Source organism: Diadema antillarum, unplaced genomic scaffold (assembly GCF_040938485.1).
Source record: "Diadema antillarum isolate AM-2024a unplaced genomic scaffold, OU_Dant_1.0 seq00001508_RagTag, whole genome shotgun sequence".
Classification (NCBI taxonomy): Eukaryota; Metazoa; Echinodermata; class Echinoidea; order Diadematoida; family Diadematidae; genus Diadema; species Diadema antillarum.
In genome coordinates, this window is record NW_027272242.1 from 689668 (window position 1) to 711069 (window position 21402).

General features: G+C 38.3%; 1 protein-coding gene across 1 annotated transcript in view; it reads right to left on the minus strand.

Annotated features, from left to right (window-relative positions):
* Positions 1–2244: 2244 nt before the first annotated feature.
* Positions 2245–21402, minus strand: part of LOC139710211 (3'-5' RNA helicase YTHDC2-like) — a 31259-nt gene continuing 12101 nt past the window's right edge. Inside the window, exons 13-32 of the mRNA XM_071622145.1 lie at positions 19557–19683; positions 18968–19033; positions 18373–18548; positions 17579–17757; positions 16940–17020; positions 16375–16457; positions 15450–15555; positions 14799–14918; positions 13961–14126; positions 12169–12275; positions 11153–11247; positions 9143–9319; positions 8432–8569; positions 7327–7582; positions 6633–6728; positions 5508–5604; positions 4222–4283; positions 3678–3726; positions 3181–3334; positions 2245–2692 (exon numbers count right to left, since the gene is read on the minus strand). Coding sequence (XP_071478246.1) covers positions 2317–2692; positions 3181–3334; positions 3678–3726; positions 4222–4283; positions 5508–5604; positions 6633–6728; positions 7327–7582; positions 8432–8569; positions 9143–9319; positions 11153–11247; positions 12169–12275; positions 13961–14126; positions 14799–14918; positions 15450–15555; positions 16375–16457; positions 16940–17020; positions 17579–17757; positions 18373–18548; positions 18968–19033; positions 19557–19683 — 2711 coding nt within the window. The 3' untranslated portion in view covers positions 2245–2316. The remainder of the gene's footprint in view (positions 2693–3180; positions 3335–3677; positions 3727–4221; positions 4284–5507; positions 5605–6632; positions 6729–7326; positions 7583–8431; positions 8570–9142; positions 9320–11152; positions 11248–12168; positions 12276–13960; positions 14127–14798; positions 14919–15449; positions 15556–16374; positions 16458–16939; positions 17021–17578; positions 17758–18372; positions 18549–18967; positions 19034–19556; positions 19684–21402) is intronic.

Here is a 21402-nt window from a genome sequence, read left to right on the forward strand (position 1 = left end):
ATAACAAGAAAATGAACATTTCGTCCACAAAATTATAATTTTGTTAACGAAACGGTCATTTTGTCGACGATATGATCAATTTTGTAACAAAATATTTTGTGCGACACTTGGCGCTCCATGGTTTTTGTCCACGGTTTAAACCATGGTTTCATTTGTACCACCTTCGTGAATTCGGGCCAGAAAGATTAAACCCTGGATTCAAACTCTTTGATGCTTAGGAATATCATGCTTAGTTTTAGGCCATGGGCAAAAATAACAGATAACATCACTTCACTGGCAAGATCACTGATTACCGATTACAGAAATAGAGGAGACATACATTTAATCACATTTTAAAACAACCATAATTTGCATATTGTCTTTCTCCACTTTGTACAGAATATAAAGATTTCATGAATTGTCCCTTGAACACATAAATAGATTGACTCAATTTTATATGTTTTCATGGCCACAGATTTGGTGCAGATAAAAAAGGACTCTTAAACACATGTACTATAATTCAATATGATACTGTTGACACTTTAATACTCTATACTACAAAACTTCATTAATATCTTTGATGGCTTCCATAAAGCAGTTGCTTTATATTTCAGAAATTATTGGTGTTTGGACCCAGTTTTCAGCATAAATGCCATATGAACAATAATTCCTCCAATGAAAAATGCATCATACGTTTAGGAAACTTTTGTGAAGTGACACAAACACGCACACACACACACAACTCGCACATGCACAGTGAAACATTCCCCCAAATCAGAATCAAACCCAGTTCATCCACTGATGTTGACGATGCATTCACACCTTTGCCAGCACTCCAATACACACAAATGCAATCTAGGAGAAAAGTGTACTAAATTCTGCTCATTGATTCATCAATTGAAAAACAGCATGCCTACTCATTTAAGAACGTCCACTAATTGTGAGCTCAGTGAGCTGTTAAGAGCCATATGGGCATTAATACTTCACACAGTCTGCAGAAATTAAGCCTTTCTGGTTCCAAGGTGACATTACCATGTATCACAAAGAATACTTAAAACATGTGAAAATACTGCTTAAAGTCACCATAATCTGATTTTAAACTTGCATATCCACCATAAACTCTGTACAGTAAAATTGATGTATTCAGACCTCGCATCAGATACTGGTCATAAATATTCTCAATACAGCTAAGCTGCCTTGCAAACAACACTCTGTGCCAAGGAATGCACAAACTTTGGGCACTTTGGCAATGCTAGAACAAACACACCACTACAAGATATGTGCAAATGAGAAGTTACTGCTTAAATTTATTTGCAATCCTAGCAATATGTAACAATGAACTCACCCGAGTACTGGCAAGAATATGCAGGATGCGTATATCTTAGTGGCTGTGTTGCACCAAGATAGTTACCTATGGTGATGATTATTACAATTTTCAATCACTGTACAAGATACTATAGGCAGCAGCATAACAAATCTTCATATTTTACATGGCCACTGGACTGATGTGTAACAGTGACTTCATCTCCTCTTTGACATAAAATGTTGAAAACATCATTGAGCTTGTTCTTAACAAAAGCAAGCGATATCCCTGTAAGACATACTGGAAGGTAAATGAGATTTAACAGACATAATGGAATTAAAAAAAAGTTGATGATAACCTGCAAAAAAAAAAAAGAAGAAAAAAAAAAGAAAAAAAGGACAAGACTCAGCATGCTTACTACATACAGGTATGATATTGAGGTTTGTTGAAAAAATCTGAAATCGAAATTCTCAGGTGCTTTTGATACATGGAAAAAGCAAAAGGTGTAAAGACTTGAGAAGAAGAAAAAAATCTGAAATCAGATTTAAATCTACAGAATATCATGCCTGTACATACCATGACAAAGATGAAATCATGGCAATATTTTAAGAAATAAATGACTGTATACAAAAAAGTATAGGTGCAAGGTGACTCTTTAGCACATTACTCTGTGTGTGTGTGTGGTGTGTGTGTGTACGTGTGTGTGTGTGTGTGTGTGTGTGTGCGCGCACGTGTGTGTGTGTGTGTTTGTTTTCCTGAAACTGTAAACCACATATTGTCACCTCTGATAAAACAATGCAACACAGGATAACTACTGGAAATATAAGAAAAAATTTAAAATTTGGTGGGGAAAAAAAGTTTGATTTCAAAAGCATTAAAACAATAAAAAAAGGAGTCGGGTTAAACTGTCCCTTTTGATGATGAGTAGATGAAAATGCACCATTGATCTGCATTTTGTCATGGACACAGTACAAGAACAAATTTGCCATTCACTGTTCTTAGGCAGCACCAAATGGGAAAATCATTTCACAAGCTTAGAACTGTTGAAAGCCAGGTGGAGGACGCACCGCTCCTTTGGGCTTGAAGCCTGACCCGTGGAACTCCTTGGCATGGACATTGAGCCCACGGGAGGACCGGTAGTTACCTCCTCCTCCTCCTGGTGAGTTCCTCTTCCCACCACCGCGAGACGACGATGACGACTCCCCCCTGTTGCCATGCGGGATGGGCGACATGCGTTCCCCTCCGGAGGGCCTGAAGGAGTGCGGGGGCCCCATCTGGAAGGCTGGAGAGGAGTGGGCAATCGGGGAGAACTGGTTCCCATCCTGAGTGGACCACGCAACCTGGGCATTGCCAGAGCCAGATTGGCGGAGATCCTGCGGCTGGACCATGGAGCCAGCTGGTGGTGTGTTCCTTTAATCACAGAGAAAGCTTTTATTACTTAACGTTGCTTTGGTTGCTTTTTTTTTCCCCTTTCACTTTATGAGAAGCAAGCTCATGAAAAATGTGTATTAATCATGCTTCTGTCATTTACATGCATTCTGTATAGAAATTAAGATGAATATTGTTGTTTGACAGTTTTGCAGATATGCAGTATTTCAATGTTCCTGTCCCCCCCCCCTTTTTTTCAAATTAAAGAATGAATATAGCTTTAATTGGCAGTTACATATACACACCATGTGCAAGAAAGAGTTACCTTCACCATCTATAGTAATGCTCAGTTCAATTTAACATGATTTTCAATGTTTATTGATGTGTGTGGGACCACATTTGTGCTTTTACAGCATAACATATGGAATACAGTGTGGCACACAACTTAGAACATAGGCTATGTACATGTATAAAATACATGCAGGGTTTAGCAACACATATAGGTAGGTGGATTTTCACCATGTACTTACCTCTGCGAGTTGTTCCAACGACCCCCACTCCCGGATTTGGGGGAGTGTCTCCAGTTTGTTTGATTGTGTCCCTGGGGGCCCCTGAAACCTCCTCCACCCTGGTAGGAGGGGCTGGAAGGAGGTTGGGCTCGCCCCCCTCTACCAAAGTTCTGACCTGTCAACACAAATTACCCAAGAGAAACCATGATCGACGATGCTACTTGGAAATGTATTTGTGTTCTTAAGATATCTATCACGTGTCCTTGCAAGTGCATTAATTATTGGTCTCTTGAAAACATATCATTATTATTACTATTTATTCTTTTAATTTTTCTTTTGGATTTTTATCCTATCCAGGTGCAACCAGCTTGACCAGAAACATTTTAATTTCCATGCTCTTTTTCAACAGCACAATGCCACTGTAAGCTCTTTAAGAAATAGTCCTTTATTGCTTGGGATAAACCATCTTATGATCTATGACAGGTATTACAAGTGACGTTTTAAGTTGAATCACCCACCTCCTTGACGCTGATCATTGTTTCTCATGCCTCCCCTGCCATGGCCTTGCTGCTGGATGACAAAAACATGCAAAATCCAGAAGTTAGCCATTTCTCATTACATCACAGTTTGAGTTTCAATTACCATGGTTCTTACCAAACAGATGCATGGAGAATGACATTTCAGGTACTATTTGTTTTGCATCAAGGTGTTACATATTGAAATCAAGGCATTCTTAGGCACTTGGGCAGAGAGTGATTCCTTTAAATAGATAATGAAGAGAGGGAAGAGTGGTCCCATAAAATCAACAATAAAACATTCCTAGTACTGTCACTAAAAATTGAGATTACTAATCTGACCTCAAATAAATAAGCTCTAATCACTATTCCCACTGATACGCAAATATACTTTCACCAATAGACTAAGCTTTCTGGAGTTGCTTATTCAACTTAACTCTGAAATTTTGGTCGTAGAAAGTCTCCTTACTCATCAAAAATACATTAAATTCCTGGGGATACCGATTCCTATGCATGATCAGAATTCCAGAGGATTGTCAAATCTTACCTGTTGACCAGAAAATCTCCCTGAGATACTGCCATGTGGAGGGCTGTTGAACTGCTCAATAGCTGAAAAAAAAGAAAAGAAAAGAAGAGTGATGTACAGTGTTATTTGATTGTTGAAGTTTATAAAGACCAGAAGCAAACCAAACTGTGACTGGTATACATTTTTTTTTTACACGGACTGCATGGTATTCAGGAAAAAAGAAAGAAAGAAAAAAAGTCTGATACATTAATAAGCTAATGATATTCTGAAATCACTTAACCTTGCATGGTGACATCCTTTTCTTTTGTCTTTGGATTCTCTATACAATATTCCCATTTGCACCACATACCCACACACTCAGTATGATGTTAGCTTGACAGTTGTGATGATGATACAAATCAAACAACATGCTTAATTTGTAATGGGATGATCAATGCCTCTTAAAGGACAAGTCCACCTTCATAGACATGTGGGTTGAGTGAATGCTGCAATATTAGTAGAACACATCAGTGAGAGTTTGAGCAAAATCGGACAATCCGTTAAAAAGTTATGATTTTTTTAAGTTTCTGCTCAGTCACGGCTGGATGAAAAGACTACTATAGCTTGTGATGTCACATGAGTACAACGATATAAAGAAAGAATAAAGAAAATTCAACATATTTCCATTTTTCTCGCATAACAATCGAACACTCGACTTCTCTCTTTCAGAAGGCAGGGGGAATAATATTACTCTTATCATACATCAGTAGCAAGTCGAAGAAATGTGCACTTTATTCAAAAAGTAAAGTTTTGTGAAATTTTCTTTTTATTTACCTTATATATTTGTCGCATGTGACATCATACGCTGTAGTAGTCTTCTCTTCCAGCAGTGACTGCGCAGATACTTAAAATATTCGTAACTTTTGAACGGATTGTCCAATTTTCCTCAAACTTTCACTGATGTGTTCTACTAATATTGCTGCATTCTCTCAATCCTTATGTATATGAAGGTGGATTTGTCCGTTAATTATGCATTCAAGCACATCATCAGCACTAGGTGGAATGTTGAAACAATTTCTCATCAAGTCACAGCTAGTTTGAGTTTGATTTTACATGTGTATTTCATTTACACAGAGGTAAAAAGACTGCTTACAGCTGGACAGCTTTTTTTCACCAAGACCATACATTACACTGAGCATAACAGAGGATTTAGACAGCAAAATTACAAGCATACAGTAAACAACATCCACTCAACAAGTTACATAAATATGAAAAATTAATAATAATTAATAAAAAGGTAGATATGAAGTGGAGAAAGGCTGCTTTACCCATTGGTTTGGGTCTCTGTCCCACCCCTACAGGTTGCTGAAGCCCCAAGGCCTGCTCCTCACTGGTCAGTACGTGGATGATGGTCTTCAGGACTGCCTATAGGTGGGGTAAGAACCAAAGATACATCACCGATCTCAAACTTCACTAACTCACTCATTGATGTGTCTCATTGGATGATAGTCTTCAGGACTGCCTTTATGTGGGGTAAGAACCAAAGATACACCACCAGTTAGAAACTTCACTAACTCACTCATTGATGTGTTTTAATGGATGATGGTTCTTCGGGACTGCTTATACAGTTGTAGGTGGGGTAAGAACCAAAGATACAACACCAATCAGAAACTCACCAGTTCACTCATCATTGTGTTCTATTCATTCCAATCAATTCAAACATACATGTATGATTACCACCTCTGAGTCATTTATACTTTGATTCTTAAAGTAACCCCCATTCTCTTCTTCTTTTTCATTCATTAACTCACTCTTACTTTCATTTGTTAATACACCCATTCATACATCAATAGCCAACTGATATGTTCACCCAATCATTCACTTGTTCAGTCATATATGATTGCTGGGTTCACTATGCAATACATCTTGGAGATATTAACTATTCCTCCATACATCTATTTATGGATTCATCAACACAAAATTCACTGAGGGTGGTGGATCTCACTGCAACAAACAAGAGATTTATGTCTATCAACCACAGCACTGCCTACATGTCACATAATCATCTAAAACAGAATAAAGATTTCAAAAAACAAGAACAAACAAACAAACGAAAAACACACAAGAGAATGCTCACCTGAGTATTGCAACTTCATCTTTCATGCATTCTTGCAGACTATTACCTAAGACAAAACATAACAAACTTTGGGGCTTTGGGGCCTCCAGGGGGGCATGGTATTCATTTGAATATTCTATCAAACTGGTGACAAGAACTGCCAAATTTGAAGAAAACTTGACCATCCATTTTCAAAGAGAAGATGAAAATACAAAATTGTTGGGTCCCCCTCCAATCCGCTCCCCCACAATAAACAAACACACAAACACACCTACAAACAAAACACACACACACACACACAGATATAGCATGGTCCACAATCTACAGCAGAGAGTACCTCATCTGCCTGGGACCAGGGCTTGGCTGGGGTTCTCATTCTTCTCAGGAACAGTGTGTGCCACTTGGTCCTCAGCTGCAGGGTCAAACTGGCAGCCTGGAGACGGGAAACAGAGCAGCTTTGTGAGAGGGCTTGAATGGATCCAATTGAGTTGTTCAAATCACACAGTAAACTGTTTCTTCTTTACAAGCTGACAGTATGCATGCACTCTCATAGTGGTAGTTGATTTGACTTTTTTCTCTCACCCTTCAATTGGTCAACTACAGCTACCAAGGATATTTGATATCTATTTAACTATTTAATCTTGATATCATTTATGATGAGCGTAACGTACATAGGCTTATATCATACTTCAGTATTCTTTTTATGGTATCTGATATGAACTCTCATCTCTAAGCACTTGCATAATACTGACTATGATTATGAGAATTTAATGAAATTAGACAATTACAATTGTTTGTGGTCATGATGATAATTATGACAACGATAGATGTAGTAAAAATAACAGTGATATTGTAACCAGTGTGGACACTAGAAAATTCATGAGTGCACTTGAACGTAATGTACTGAATTGCATCCTGGCATTATGGACATTATGCAATAATTGGAGGTTCTCTGGTGGACACTTAAGGGGACAGCTACATTGAAGTGACCTTGCTGCACACAAAGACAACATTTTATAACAACTGCATACCAGAGGGTCAGCCTTGATGACCAGCCATTCATCCAGCTTCAGCGTCGCCTTGGCAACTGCCCCATCCTCATCCTCTCCCTCGCTGGAGTCCTCCGCCACCCCATCCCCACTGGGCCCCATGCGCATTGCTAGGGAGGCTGCTGTGCCCTCTGGCAGGACCAAGGCATCAAAGGGGAGCCGAGCAGGCCCGCAGAAGAGGCCCACTGTAATAGGCGAGATGAGGGTCACGCAGCGTACGCTGGTGCGGAAGTGAGAGCTAGAAACAAGAACGCAGAGGAAGAGAGTGAAATTGAGGAAATCAAATCTCTGAACACATTCATAGGTCTTTTTCAAGATGAATTGTGAAAAAAAAAAGTTTTCTAATCTGGTCACAAATTATCTGGCTCTTCAAGCTGATTTGTTCACATGATTTTTATGACAAAGGCACACAGATGCTTTATTACTGACACATCCAGATATATCTGAAGTGAATTTGAATGTGGCTTTTTGACACTTTACCAACTTCATCATTTTCTTTACCCTATATTTCATTTAACATCTAAATTGACAAATTATAATTATCTGTTATCAGAATAAAGGAATTCAATTATAGTGAACTGACCACCAAACATTGAGAATAGCATGATACTGTTTTCAATTCAAGATACTATATCTATGGTTCATGTTCATGTTCAGACTTTTTATCACTGGAATATCTTCTGTTTTTCTTTGCTTCTTTTGGTAGAAAAATGGAATCACAGTCTTTGTCTCATTCCTTAGGAATCTTCTGGTTTTTAATCTTAATTACATGGACATCAAACAAAACTAAAAGAAGCAGACTACAAAAAACTTGATATTTATGTCAGTTTGTTCAAATATCTTTTGATCTAATGATAATGATAATGATAACGAATAACACTTTAATGTATAGCGCCTAATATTGATGTTTCTAAGCGCATTACTCGTATTACTCATTTCTCCCTTGTAAATGCAAATTGAATTGCAAATTCACATCATGATTTGGGGGTTTGCTTGTTTGTTTGTCTGTTTGTTTTATTCCCAACCATCCATTTCATGCAAACTTTCCTCAAAATGATGTCTCTGTTTCTCCAGCACATATTCTGACCTTGTGAGTTCATCATATATCATCCAGTCAGAAGGCAGGCCGTCCACAGTCTTCATGTGTTCTTCACTCAGTGTTGTCTTTCCCCTGGCCACCTCGTGCAGGACAGAGTTGGGATGGAAGCGCACCTTGGTCTCCATCCTAGCATTGGAAACACACAGGATGATTTTATATTGTGGTCCAGTCAAAAAGTATAATTGAGCTCATTTTTTTAATTTTTCTGGGTGGTTTGAAACAAAAATTGTATTTTGCAACTGATGTAAGGCTGCCAATTAAACAAAGATAAAACCATCTTATGCAAAGTCAAAACATATTTTGAAGGAAACAGTCACGGTTTGGTTTAAATGTAAATGTGGCACTTGCTAAGCATACTAAATGAAATTAAAAAAACCCCACATTTTCTTACTCTGTGAGATTAAAACAAGCTATGATATTAAATTGGTAACCTCACACTTGAATTTTGACAGATAACAAGTCAAAAGTATATCACTTTCACCATAACTGCATATGTGGGACATACATTCTACATAATGTCATTTGAAAACAAAAGGAGCATCCAACAGCCATACAGTTAAACATCCTTCATATATTCAGCTAACAATACAGTAAGGTAACTCTGTCTTTCTCTAAAAACTGCTACATGTAAGGTAGCATTATTGATTAGGACAGGTTTTCTGTGGCTGTCCTATCAATGGCGATTGGGACACAACTCACTGAGTGGTCAGTTGCCTGCGTTCTCGGTCCACCTTGAGAATGCTGGGATACATGCCAGCACAGAGACACGCCTTGACCACAGCCCAGTTCTCGGAGTTGGTGTTCAGATCCCGAATGTCTCCAGGACCCCTGGCCCTGACGAAGCCAGATGCCCTCAGCTGACCCAACAGCTGGGTTCTGCACATGGATGTAAGACAATGCGTCATATCTACTATTTGTGTGTGCGTGTGTGTGTTGTCTTCACATCTTGCTGAGTTGATAGGACTATTTCATCCACATGATTATCAAGGGCATAAATTCAAAATTTTGTGTTCAAGCATGATTCTCTCCATCATGCAGCTGACACTAATGCCTACTTGTATGGTATGTTTAACACAGCTACTATGGTCATCTATCTGTGGACAACAACTTTTCAGAGGGTCAGAGAAATTCAAAGACGTAAGATAATGAAGCTGGCATATGCTTGCTTGAATAAATCTCAAAACAATTGAACAAGGTCTTATATTCTATGTCTACTTTGACTCAAGTTTGATGTGAATCCAACAATTAACATTTATCTATAATAAGATTGAGTGTCACATACTGTAAAAGTGGATATTTTCGCGTGACTAATTTTTCGCGCTTGGCCGGGTCGGAAGAGTTTCGCGTGTTTTTAATTCCGCGGAATCAAGACATCACGCACAGGCACATGGCAAGCAAAAATATTCGCGTGCTTTTATTTTCGCGCTAGTTTCTGGTTGCGCGAAATGCGCGAAAATTAGAACACCGCGAAAATTTCCACTTTTACAGTATTGCAAAGGAAACATTCTTGAAGTGTTATCTTGTTAAAAAAAAAAAAAAAATCAAGAATGGTCTTACTTACCAAAACATCTAGCACTGCTATTTGTGTGGTTTCATTGTTCATTGCCTAATAAGCCCTTACAGACTACAGAATGAAACATCTTCTGTAGCATTCTTAACTAGATATATCGCTACGGTGACTGATATGCCTCCGCCATAATGCATGGTTCTCCTAATAGGTCTATAGTACAATGTCTTGACAATGTGTGATGACAGTTTCACACAATTGGCAAAATATTAAAATGACAGGTTTGACACAAATGTGCTGAATGTTCACTTTCCTACAACTAGGTTCAATTGGATGAATGATTAAAATGTCAGAGTGCAGGTATTTGGGGAACTGATGATTTTTACTTGACTTTTGACCCTTTTATAAGTTTATGCATTGAGTAATTTTCAAGGTATTGAGAAAAAGTATAATTTCAGTATCAAATGGGAAAATAGCATTATCTAAACCTTTCGTTTGACCTTTGACCTCACAGTTCCACAGAGAATCACTCTTAGGTAGAACATGCATAAATATGTAAGTTTCATGATGATACCTTGAGTTACTTTCGAGATATGGAGGAAAAAGTGCAATTTAGCACTTTCACTTGACCTTTGACCTTTTGACCTTTGACCTTTTGACCTTTGACCTTTTGGCAAGAAACTTCCCCAAAAATATATATTGGGTAATACATGCCATACATCAAGTTAAAAAAAAAAAAACCTTCAGGCATATTGCATTTTAAGGAAAGTAGTGATATTTTGAGGAGTTGACCTTGACCTTTGACCCCCTGACCTTTGACCCATGACCCCCAACTTCCCTAGATAATCACTGCCCATCGGTACAAGCATATATACTAAGTTCCATGAAGATACCTTGAACCATTTGCGAGATATGGAGAAAAACATGAAATTTCAATTTTTTTTTCACAAAATAACCTGTGACCTTTGACCTTTGACCCTGTGACCCTAAAATCCACACAAAGTATTATCCCCCAAGGATGTACCCTCATACCAAGTTTGATGTAAAACCACCACACGGTTCTTGAGATATTGACAAAAACAAAACGGGACGGACGGACGTAAAGACGGACGGACGGACGACCCGAAAACATAATGCCTCCGGCCACTTCGTTGCGGAGGCATAAAAAGATCCTGTGGAAATTTCATTTCTCTGCAGCTCACCTCATCCCAACGATCATCTCCAGCGTGGCCCTGGACAGGTAGTTTCGCTTGCAGAAGGTGCTCTCCCAACCGTCGCTGCGAGCTCGCTGCCAGGACTGGGTTTCAGACGGGGAGCAAAACAGGGGCAATGATCAGAATGTGGCAATGATCAGAAGGCACAATTCTTTCACATCAGGGCTTCCTTGAAGAAAACTATGTTATCAACTTAGAGTCAATGGTAACCAATAAGGGTTTCTTGGCCTTGATTGGCTATGGGAATAGTGTTGCTATGGTAGCAACCACTGAGTGCAGAGTTACCGTAAATTCTTAAGTTACCACAGGTTTTGCAAAGGGGCTTGGAAAGCAAGTAGCAAAATCAAAAACGTGTGAAACTCATCTTACCCAGCCGAGTGTGAAAAATTACTCATGCGAAAATATCTACTTTTACAGTAATACTCCCGTAGTCTTGTCTGTAGACACATTGACGTCATTATGTTCTAAATTGAGAAGATGGAACTATATTATCATGCCTAACAATATGCACAGCAATCAATATGCAATATGTCACTCTTGAGAGCAAACATGCTTATGGAATTTTTTTCTTTTTTTTTTACACATGTTTAAAAAGATATTACTGCTATGAAGAAAGTAACATGACTGTCCAGTTGTTTTCCAGCCCAATACTTCCATCATTCAAGCCATCAAATCCAACACAACTAATCCAAACTTTGTTAAAAGTCTCCGGAGCATGTACCGACATGTAATGCTGAGTAACACATGGAAAAAAGATTTATCAAAATTGTTAAAGTTTGAAAAAGTTTTCCTTATTAATTCTATATCTAGGAGGGACATAAATTTAGAATTAGATTCAACTCCCTCACAATATAGATACTTACATATATGAAGAGTCATATTTTGTTCAGATAATTATTTATTTTTAAGATACAGGTATTCTTGTTGCATGACACATGAGCAAAGGGTTAAGAAAGAAATCAATGAAACAGAAAATAAGCTTCTCTTTTGTATGGAAAATTTACCTGGAATGCTCTGAGCAGCACCATGTGATCGCTGAAAGTGTTTGCTGCATACTTCTTCCTGATCTGCATGGCTCCCCTCTTCTCAGATGGATGGCTTGGAAGCACAACTACAAGGGCACATCAAGTTAAACATTGGAGGTATATCAGATACCAGGAAGTAAAGTTTACTGCAAGAATGATTATGTTGTGAGGATGTGCCCTTGTGACAAGGGAAACTACCAGTTAACTGGAAAGGCTATTACTTAAACATCAGGATCATTGCGGCTCTCGACAGCCATGAGAGTAAGCAAGCTATCGACATAGCAGCAAGTATCACCATCCTAGATGCTGTCTACCTGGCGAAAGAATCGTGGAATAAGGTGAAAACGCAGACCACCGGAAACTGCTACAAGAAGGCACACTTCAAGAATGATGGCGATGATGACAAAAAATGTCATAAAAAGATAGCGTATCAGCAGGTGGATAGTCACTGCAAACACATCGCATATTGATTGATGAGGTGAAAAGCACGTGGGGGGGGGGGGGGATGTTGTCGTTGTTTAGCGTAATGTAATTCATTCGGATACCTGGCGTGCATAACAAAGGTGCCAGTAACCGTGAAAAAGAATGTGTTTGCCGCTCCCCTCCGTAGTTTGTAGACTTAATGTCTACGTTGTCTACATTGTTGGAGATTATATGTATGGTGAACGGGGAAAGTGTGTTCCCATCAGATTTCACAGGGCCTACTATATATGCATTGCACATGCCGATCGTAATTTGATCACCCAGCTACAATGTCACTGTATTCATACGCGACGCATAATAGCGGAACAAATTCTAGCTAACAGGTAGCGTTCATTGCCTATCAAATTTCCGTCATGGCCGGAATATTGTGTCTGGATATTTGTGAACTCCGAAGAGGACTATGCCAAAACAAATAAAGGTTTGTTTTAGTGATTTTTTTTTTTTTGGTCAAACTATGAGACTACCATGTATTTTCCCTCCTCTTTTTTTGCATTTTGTTTGCGAGTGTCATTTGTAGCCATTATCATGAATGATTGACTGCTGTGGGTGGTGTACACATGATGCCCACGCACTGTGATCTGTGTTTGGTACTTTACACAAGCCAATACGAGCACCACATCAGTGGGATCCCCGCTTTAACGAGAGAGAAACTTGGCTCCCAACCCCTCCCGATTAAGCGGGGAGAACTTATCATTCTTATCATCATCATCATTATCATTATTATTATCATTATCATTATTTTTATTGTTATTATGATTATCATCATCATTATCATTATTTTTATTATTATTATTATTATTCTATTTATTTATCTATTTAATTCAGGGCTCCCAGCATTTCAAGAAAAAAAATTCCCTGATTTTCCCTTATTTTTCCCTGATGAAGTCTCAAAATTCCATGTTAATTACTTCAACCCATTTCAACTATTTAATTTAATTTAATTGATTTATTTAGTTACTTAGTTACTTATTTATTTATTCATTTATTTATTTATTTATTTATTCATTCACTTATTAATTATCAATTTATCTATTATTTATCTATTTAGTCATACAATTGCAATATCACATACATATAAAAGTTCATGTATAAAATTTAAGGGAGAGACACATGGGCCAGGGTTCACAAAAATAAGACTCTTTACTACTACCCACAAGCATGTGAGCCCTCATGTGCCACTCCCTAGCACACAATAAAGATGTTTATAATAACAAATCTGATGCATCAAAATTTTCAATAAAACAAAAAGTAAATAAAGTACTTCTGGGAATACAAACGTCAAGCTTACATGGGTCCTTGTAGGCGAGGGCACACACGATGGTCAGGACGGGGTCAAGGCACTTGAGGACAATGGCATAGAGGACCATCTTCCCTAGCCGGGGGTCAACTGGGAGGTCAGCAAGGTGGCAGCCAAGCTCAGTCAAGTCCTCCCATTTGTCCATGGCATCGATGGACTAAGACGCAGTGGACACACAAGGTTGCGGTGAGAGTAATCAACAGAGAAATTGCTGGTAAGGGGCTCATCAACACGAAGCGGTGATGGACTATATTTTGTGGCTGATTGAATGTACTACTACTTTGGTAACTCAACACCTCCCCTCTCCCCCAAATCAACACCCAACTTGACAAATTTTGTGCAAAAAAAAAACTGTCTGCACAAGTCACGTTTCATGAGAACATAGGTCATATATCTTATCGAAACTTGTAACTCTTTGACCTACGACTGCTAGGATATTTGGGTTTTATTTTGATTTTTTTTACAACAGAAATTAAAAATGAGGTATATATAAATACCTCTACCAAGAGTTGAATGAGCATCGTTAAGTAAACATGTTGTCAATGATGCAGTGCTGTATTCTCTGCATTCATACACAAAAACAATCAACATTTTCTATTCAAAACAGCAAATTAACAACAGCAGTCTTTCCTGTACCCTGTTATACATACTAATCACTACCATTTACGTAATCCTTATATCTGACCCTAAAAGTCACTGGTAATTCTCAACATTTCAGCACTTCAACTCTGATGTAACCACTGGCAACTGAACTGCACATGGTATGGATGACATTTTTGAGCAATAATAACACCCAGAGCGTCAAACTGTGATGAGTGGATTAACTCACCTTTAGGAGCTGGATTGCATTCCTAATGGCTGGAGCAGCTGGAGGCTCTGGGGCTCTCCTCAAGAAGTCGCCCACCGATGTCTCGTTGGGGGCCAGCAGCTTGGTGTGTAGACACAATTCCTATTATGTGGTAAAGTCAGGCAAGTTGGTGGGTTTAACGATTCTGAACAATGTAAAGCAGCGATACAAAAACAGGCTGAACTACTGCAGTGTATTGTGGGATACAACAATCCATTAAAACCTTAATGAATAGAGTGACACATTTGTCAAAATTATGTAACAGAGAGTTACATTGCATTATATTTATTTCCACCTGATGACAAATACTGCATATGTCGAAAGTTTCGCAAGGTTATTATTTTCGCAAATTTCGCGAGGCAGGTGCTATTCTCAAATTTAAAGACACACAAAACTATTGACTCTGATCTCAACATGAATGTGATGTGCTCGCATTCAATTCTCCATTCAGTACTGTACCCCATGATGGCGCATTTAACCACTTATGAAATTGTTGGAAGTCCAAATTTGCAAAAATTTACAAAAAAAAAAAAAAAATATGGCGTATACAGTAGTGCATGGCACAACCCGAGGAGGATGTCACTGGTGGAACACTTTCTTGTGAAAGCCGCCTGAAAGACTGGGCCAACTTACATGAAGTTGAGTCCTGAGGATCTCTGGGGTCTGGAACTCTGGCAGGGCCTGGAACCGGACTCTGCTGATGAGATGGAAGCACATTCCAGGACGACATCTACCGGCTCTGTAGCGGGCAGGAGAAGAGAACAAACATCATTAGAGTGAGGATAATCAATCACGGTGATTTATGATGCAGGAGCACGGGAGAAAAATTAACAAAAAGAGAACCTAAAGAGGAATGAAACCCAAATATATATGCGGACTGAGTGAATGCAGCAATATTAGTAGAAAGTATTAGCACAGTTTGAGGAAAATCAGACAATTAGCTCAAGAGTTATGATATTTCACAATTTCTGTGCCGCCACTACTGGATGAGAAGACTACAACAGTTCATGATGTCACTACAGTACAACTACATATCAAGAATATAAAGACAATCCCACAAAATCAATTCTTTATGAATAGCACACATTCTCTTAACTTGTTGCTGACATATGTTAAGGGTAATATTATTCCCCCTGCTTTCTGAAAGAGGCATTAGTCAGGTGCTCTTTCATTGTGCTATACAAATCAAACTACGCTGAATATGGTGACCCATTTTGCGCTTGCAAGGATTGTCATGGCATGTGCATTCTGTCTTATCATCTACCTGCTCCTATCCCTTGATGGACAGCAACATGCTAAAAAACAATCAGAAAACTTGGTGGATGAGAAGAAGACATTATAGGCATGTAGATCTCATATGGGAAAGACAACCAAAAATTTAAAAAAGATGTATGTACTCATATATGCATATATATATATATATATATATATATATATATATATATATATATATATACCAATGAACATATATACATATGTATATATATGAATACATATTCATATATCATACACTCTGAGAGAAGCAAAGTATGTAAAAGAAAACTGCACTTTTACTAACCTTCCTCTCCTCTGTTTGGCACTAGCCTTTGAGATCCAGTTGGACTTCAGTGAGGAAACGTTGGCTATTGCATCAAAAGATTTCTGATAGAAAGAGAATACATTGAATAAATCTATCAAATAAGTTACATAACTGTTTCCTACAGCTCTTCTCAACATCCACAATACCAGAGCAATAAATGAAAATATAACAGTGATACATCCTGTTAAATTTAACAAAAATTTTTTAAATTATCAGGCTAATTCTTTTTCTGCCACATGGAACTCCAGAGTATCTAATGAAAGTGGCTAATCTGGAGATATTGTTTACGATTTCTCTCAAAAATACAAGACATTAAACTCATCCTGACTGAATAAATTTTTCAATACTGCACAGTCAACCAATAACAGATGGCAAACTAGTAAATGAAATTAGTCATAACCATGCACATGAATGCAAACATACATATCCTCATAGTTTGCTAGGATGTTTTCAGTATAAGACACTTACAGCTGTATCTCTTCATGAGATATGAACACATACTAGCTTTCACAGAAATAAAGAAAGCAACACAAAACCAACTCACCTCCTTTACTTTGCCTGAATCTACCACAAACACAACATCATTGATGGTGACACTTGTTTCAGCAATATTTGTAGACAAAACCTGTGGAGATGATGAAATTACAGCCCAATCACTAAAAGAAAAATATTTTAGTAGCTGATAAACAGGCATGAATATGGGATTTGCTATGTCATTTCATTCTCTTAACAGTCACAGAAAGTTCAAAACAATCCATTTTAAGACATGTGGATTCACATTTGAATGTTTTCTTGCATGGTTTTATTGCAATGACCAACTTTTTTAATAGGGCCAGATAAACCTGTACCTTATGCAATATCTAATGTCACTGAGGCCTCTATATAGTTATGACTAATTTCAATGGCTTGGTGAGATTTGAATCTCATATAATGTTCCATATTTTCATTTCAAGCATAATCTCATGGACTAATGAGCAACATGCTTAATTTCTCTGATTTACTTATCATCATACGAAACATATGCATATCAAGTCTAATTATTTGTCTCGAGCTCAGCATGGAGGTTCTTAACTGACTCTAGGTTTATGAAATAGTTGAATTTCTGTGCCATCAAGAGGCAATAGTCACAGCTTGGCAAGCTGTGGCAAAGGAGATTTGAGATATGAGGCATCAAAATACTGACTATCTTTCTTATTCCTGGGCCTGGGGTGCGGAAGACTTTCTTCTGGTCATGGCTCTGCAAGTTGGAGTGAAGCATGTAGACCTGGAAGGAATTGCTGTCATTGAATGCTTCATCACTGAGAAGCATGTCACGCAGGGTGACGATGTCATCGTAACCAGGCAGGAACACAAGAATAGCACCTGATGGGATAACGGGGTATGGAAAATGAGCTACCCGTAAGACTATACAAGTTGAAATGATGGTGCCCTTTTTCATGTGCACTCTCAAGGATTACTTACTGTAAAAGTGGATATTTTTGCATAACTAATTTTTTGTGGTTGGCAGGGTAAGAAGAGTTTTGCAGGTTTTTGATTAAGCAGAAGCAAGACATCAACTACTGGAACATATGGCAAGCAAAAATATTTGTGTGTCTTTATTTCCGTGCTACTTTCTGGTTGTGCGAAAAGCACAAAAATTTTCACTTTTACGGTTATGCATAAATAGAAATGTTCCTTTTAACTGGGAATGATAAATGTCCCCTTGAAGCCATGTGTAATCATACAGTGCAGTGATTAGTTGATCCACACAAGAAAATCAGCATCTGATCTTTAATTGACTAGAAAAGCACACAATACATACAAGTACAAAGATAATGAAATTTACCAGACCATGCTTTACATATCTTTACCATTTTCTTTATGTATCAAGGAGTACTTCACAAAGTTTTGTTTCATGTCAGTGTGTGTGCGTGTGTGTGTGTGTGTGTGTGTGTGTGTGTGTGTGTGTGTGTGTTTGTGGGTTAGTGATGAGCTCACCTTCCTGAGAATGGCTACAGATGTAGTTGAGCAGAGCTAGAATCAGGTTCAGGTCCACCTTCTCATCATCAAAGCTGTGGTGGTAGGCCTGGAGGAGTTCCCGGTCCTCTGCACTGATCTCATTGTGGCTCTTGAGTAGCTCTTCCTCATCTTCAATCCCTGTCTGTGCAGTCTCACTACAATATAGGCACATATACACAAGTTAAACAACAAAGTCATTTTCATAAAACAAATAATGCATACTTGCTGCCTTTTGCATGTTTCGTTCCCCCCCCCCCCCCCCCCCCCCGCCCCCTTTCTGGAAATACTGAAACGGTTCAGTGTCGAAATATTGCAAATACTGCATGACAAGTTACAGGATATCTAATCACTGATTGTTTCTGCAAACATTTGATAAAGTTTCTGAAAGACATTTGCCAAAAATTAATAACAGGCAAAACTTTACATTGTAGGGTAATGTAAGTGTGAGAGAGTGTGAGAGAACAAACAAACAACAGTACACATTATTGCAAAAAAGTACCACATGAGTTGACATCTCTGCCACTGCATAAATGCATATCAATACAATATTTTTGCTATAGTTATCCCAACTCACACAAATGCTGTAAGTAATTCCATGATCTCAGTCTGGTTGAACATCTGAGCGAAGTCTGACGCTGTCCTGGGAGGATGAGAGAGAAAGCAAGAAAAGGCAAATGACAGCTCCTTGTACAAATCTCTCTGGCAAGTGTATGACAATGTAAGCAAAAGTGGTCAGCATGGTAAAATGCTCTTGTACAGTTACACATACAGAAAAGAAGTACAAGTAAAACTCCTACTGACTTCTGGGCCCCATTTCATAAAAGATGTTAGGATAGCAACTCTTGGTGGAATGGCAACTTCCCATAGCAACAGCCTATCTAGAAGCTGAATTCTTGTTGTTACCATGACAATTGCCATTCCAGCAAGAGTTGCTATCATATCATTTTTTGTTTTTATGCAAAGGGGCCCTGGACTCCTACTGTGGAAGGAAATATTTCTTCTAAATACAAGCCAGCAGAAAATGAGTCTCCAACACTGCAAGATTCACAAAGAGAACCTTGCTGCACATTTTGCGAGATCAATGGGGAAACGAAAGCAACTCCATCAGAAAAATAAACTGACAAAAACATAACCAAAATTAGCAAAAGAAACCACTGACTCACTTTCCATCTGAGGCTTTCAGAGAGGGGTTTGCTCCAAGACTCAACAGCTGTTCCACCATCTCTCCATTTCCCCTGCCAGCTGCAACCATCAGCGCTGTCACACTTGACTCAGAGTTGGCATAGTCAACTACGTACAGGATCATGCATGAAAGAAAATGTAAGAGATTATTCACCAATAAGAGGATGAATTAATTACTGTTGTATTTTGGCAGCAGAAATGAAAAGTATCTTTAATTTAACCCTAACTAGGCCGGGGGGGCCTCCGAGGCCCCCCCTCGATGTTCCGCGCGATGTATCGCTAACGCGAAAAACTAATGCCGCGACGTTTCATGACTTTTTTCTTTTGAGTCTCCCGCATCTTTTGACACCAAATTTGCGATGCCCGGGCGCGCGGTTCCAAAGTTGCGCATAAATATGTACGTGCATGTCAGACCAAAAATTGTTCAAAAACGTGAATTTGTGTACAATTTCAATGCAAACTGTGCTTACAGGCAAATTTCATAAAAGCATGATTATTTGGGAGTTTTATTGATTAAAATCACTTAATAGTCTATTTTCTTGTTCGGAACAATGGCGCAGACAAGTCTCATCTAAAAAACAATGAAAAAAATAAAGTAAAAAACAAGGAAATACATAAGAAATAAAAAAAAACAATAAAATCCTTAAGAAATTTTTTCTGATGCCGCAATTTTTTTCTCCTATATTTGCTCAGGACACGAAAAAGAATATTTACACAAAAAATGTGTCCATTTTGAGCTTTACTTATTGATTTATACCAAACTGTCTGATTTCATGCATCATTATGCATAAATTAGCATAATTTAGCATAAATTATCATTTTTTTTAAATTTAACTTTGTGGTACCGTAGATTACGTCATAGGCAATGTGTATGCCAATTTTTGTCACGATCGCGCGGTCGACGGTCGAGATCTGGAGGGGGGCCTGGGAGCCCCCCCCTCCCCCCCCCCCCTCCCCCCCCTCCGGCTCTATGATCTACCTAAAAAGCCCGGCCTAGTTAGGGTTAACAATGACACTTGATTTCATAGTGTGACACAAAGCACATTAAATCTTTAACAACTTATACACAAATAGCCCTTTTTCAAAGATACAGCTGATGGAGTGCATGCTAACATTACCAATAAGCTAAGAAAATTATGCACCTGCAAGCTTGTAACTGATTTCCCAGTTCATAGAAAAATCATAGAACTACATAATAAAACAACTTAAGTACTGTCTTGTCTAATGTTTGTTCAATTATCTTTAACATGCTAATGCTACTTTCAAATTGCATATAAAGCTTGAGTATTTGAAGGTACACTGATATTTCTTTCCCTATTACTCCCATTATTCTACACATGTACTTTCAAATTATGCAAAAGGCAAAACCAAGAACCCCACACAATCATACTCCTTGATATCATCTGAACTGTACTACAGCATTTGTTATTTGCAGCAATCTCTTTCTGATCTAAACATGATTGCCCTCACATGACACTCACATATACTCAATGCCTCACACAGCATGAAAATGCTGCTATCTTACACCAACAATTACTGTATACCGTCATTTATTTCGCGGGGACATTATTCTCACAAATTAATTTTGTGAATCAGGTGCTTTGCACAAACTGAACAACACGCAGAAATATTACCTCTGATCCTGACAACAATGTAACATGTACATGTACGTTTCTCTGTTCATTACTGTACTCCACAATAGTCAATTTAACCACTCGAAAGTTTGTTGTGAAGTCTTGAGTTGTGAAAACTTAGACTTGCTAAATATATGGCGTATACAGTATCTATCATTTTCTTTCTATAATGAATGACATGACTTGAAAACTT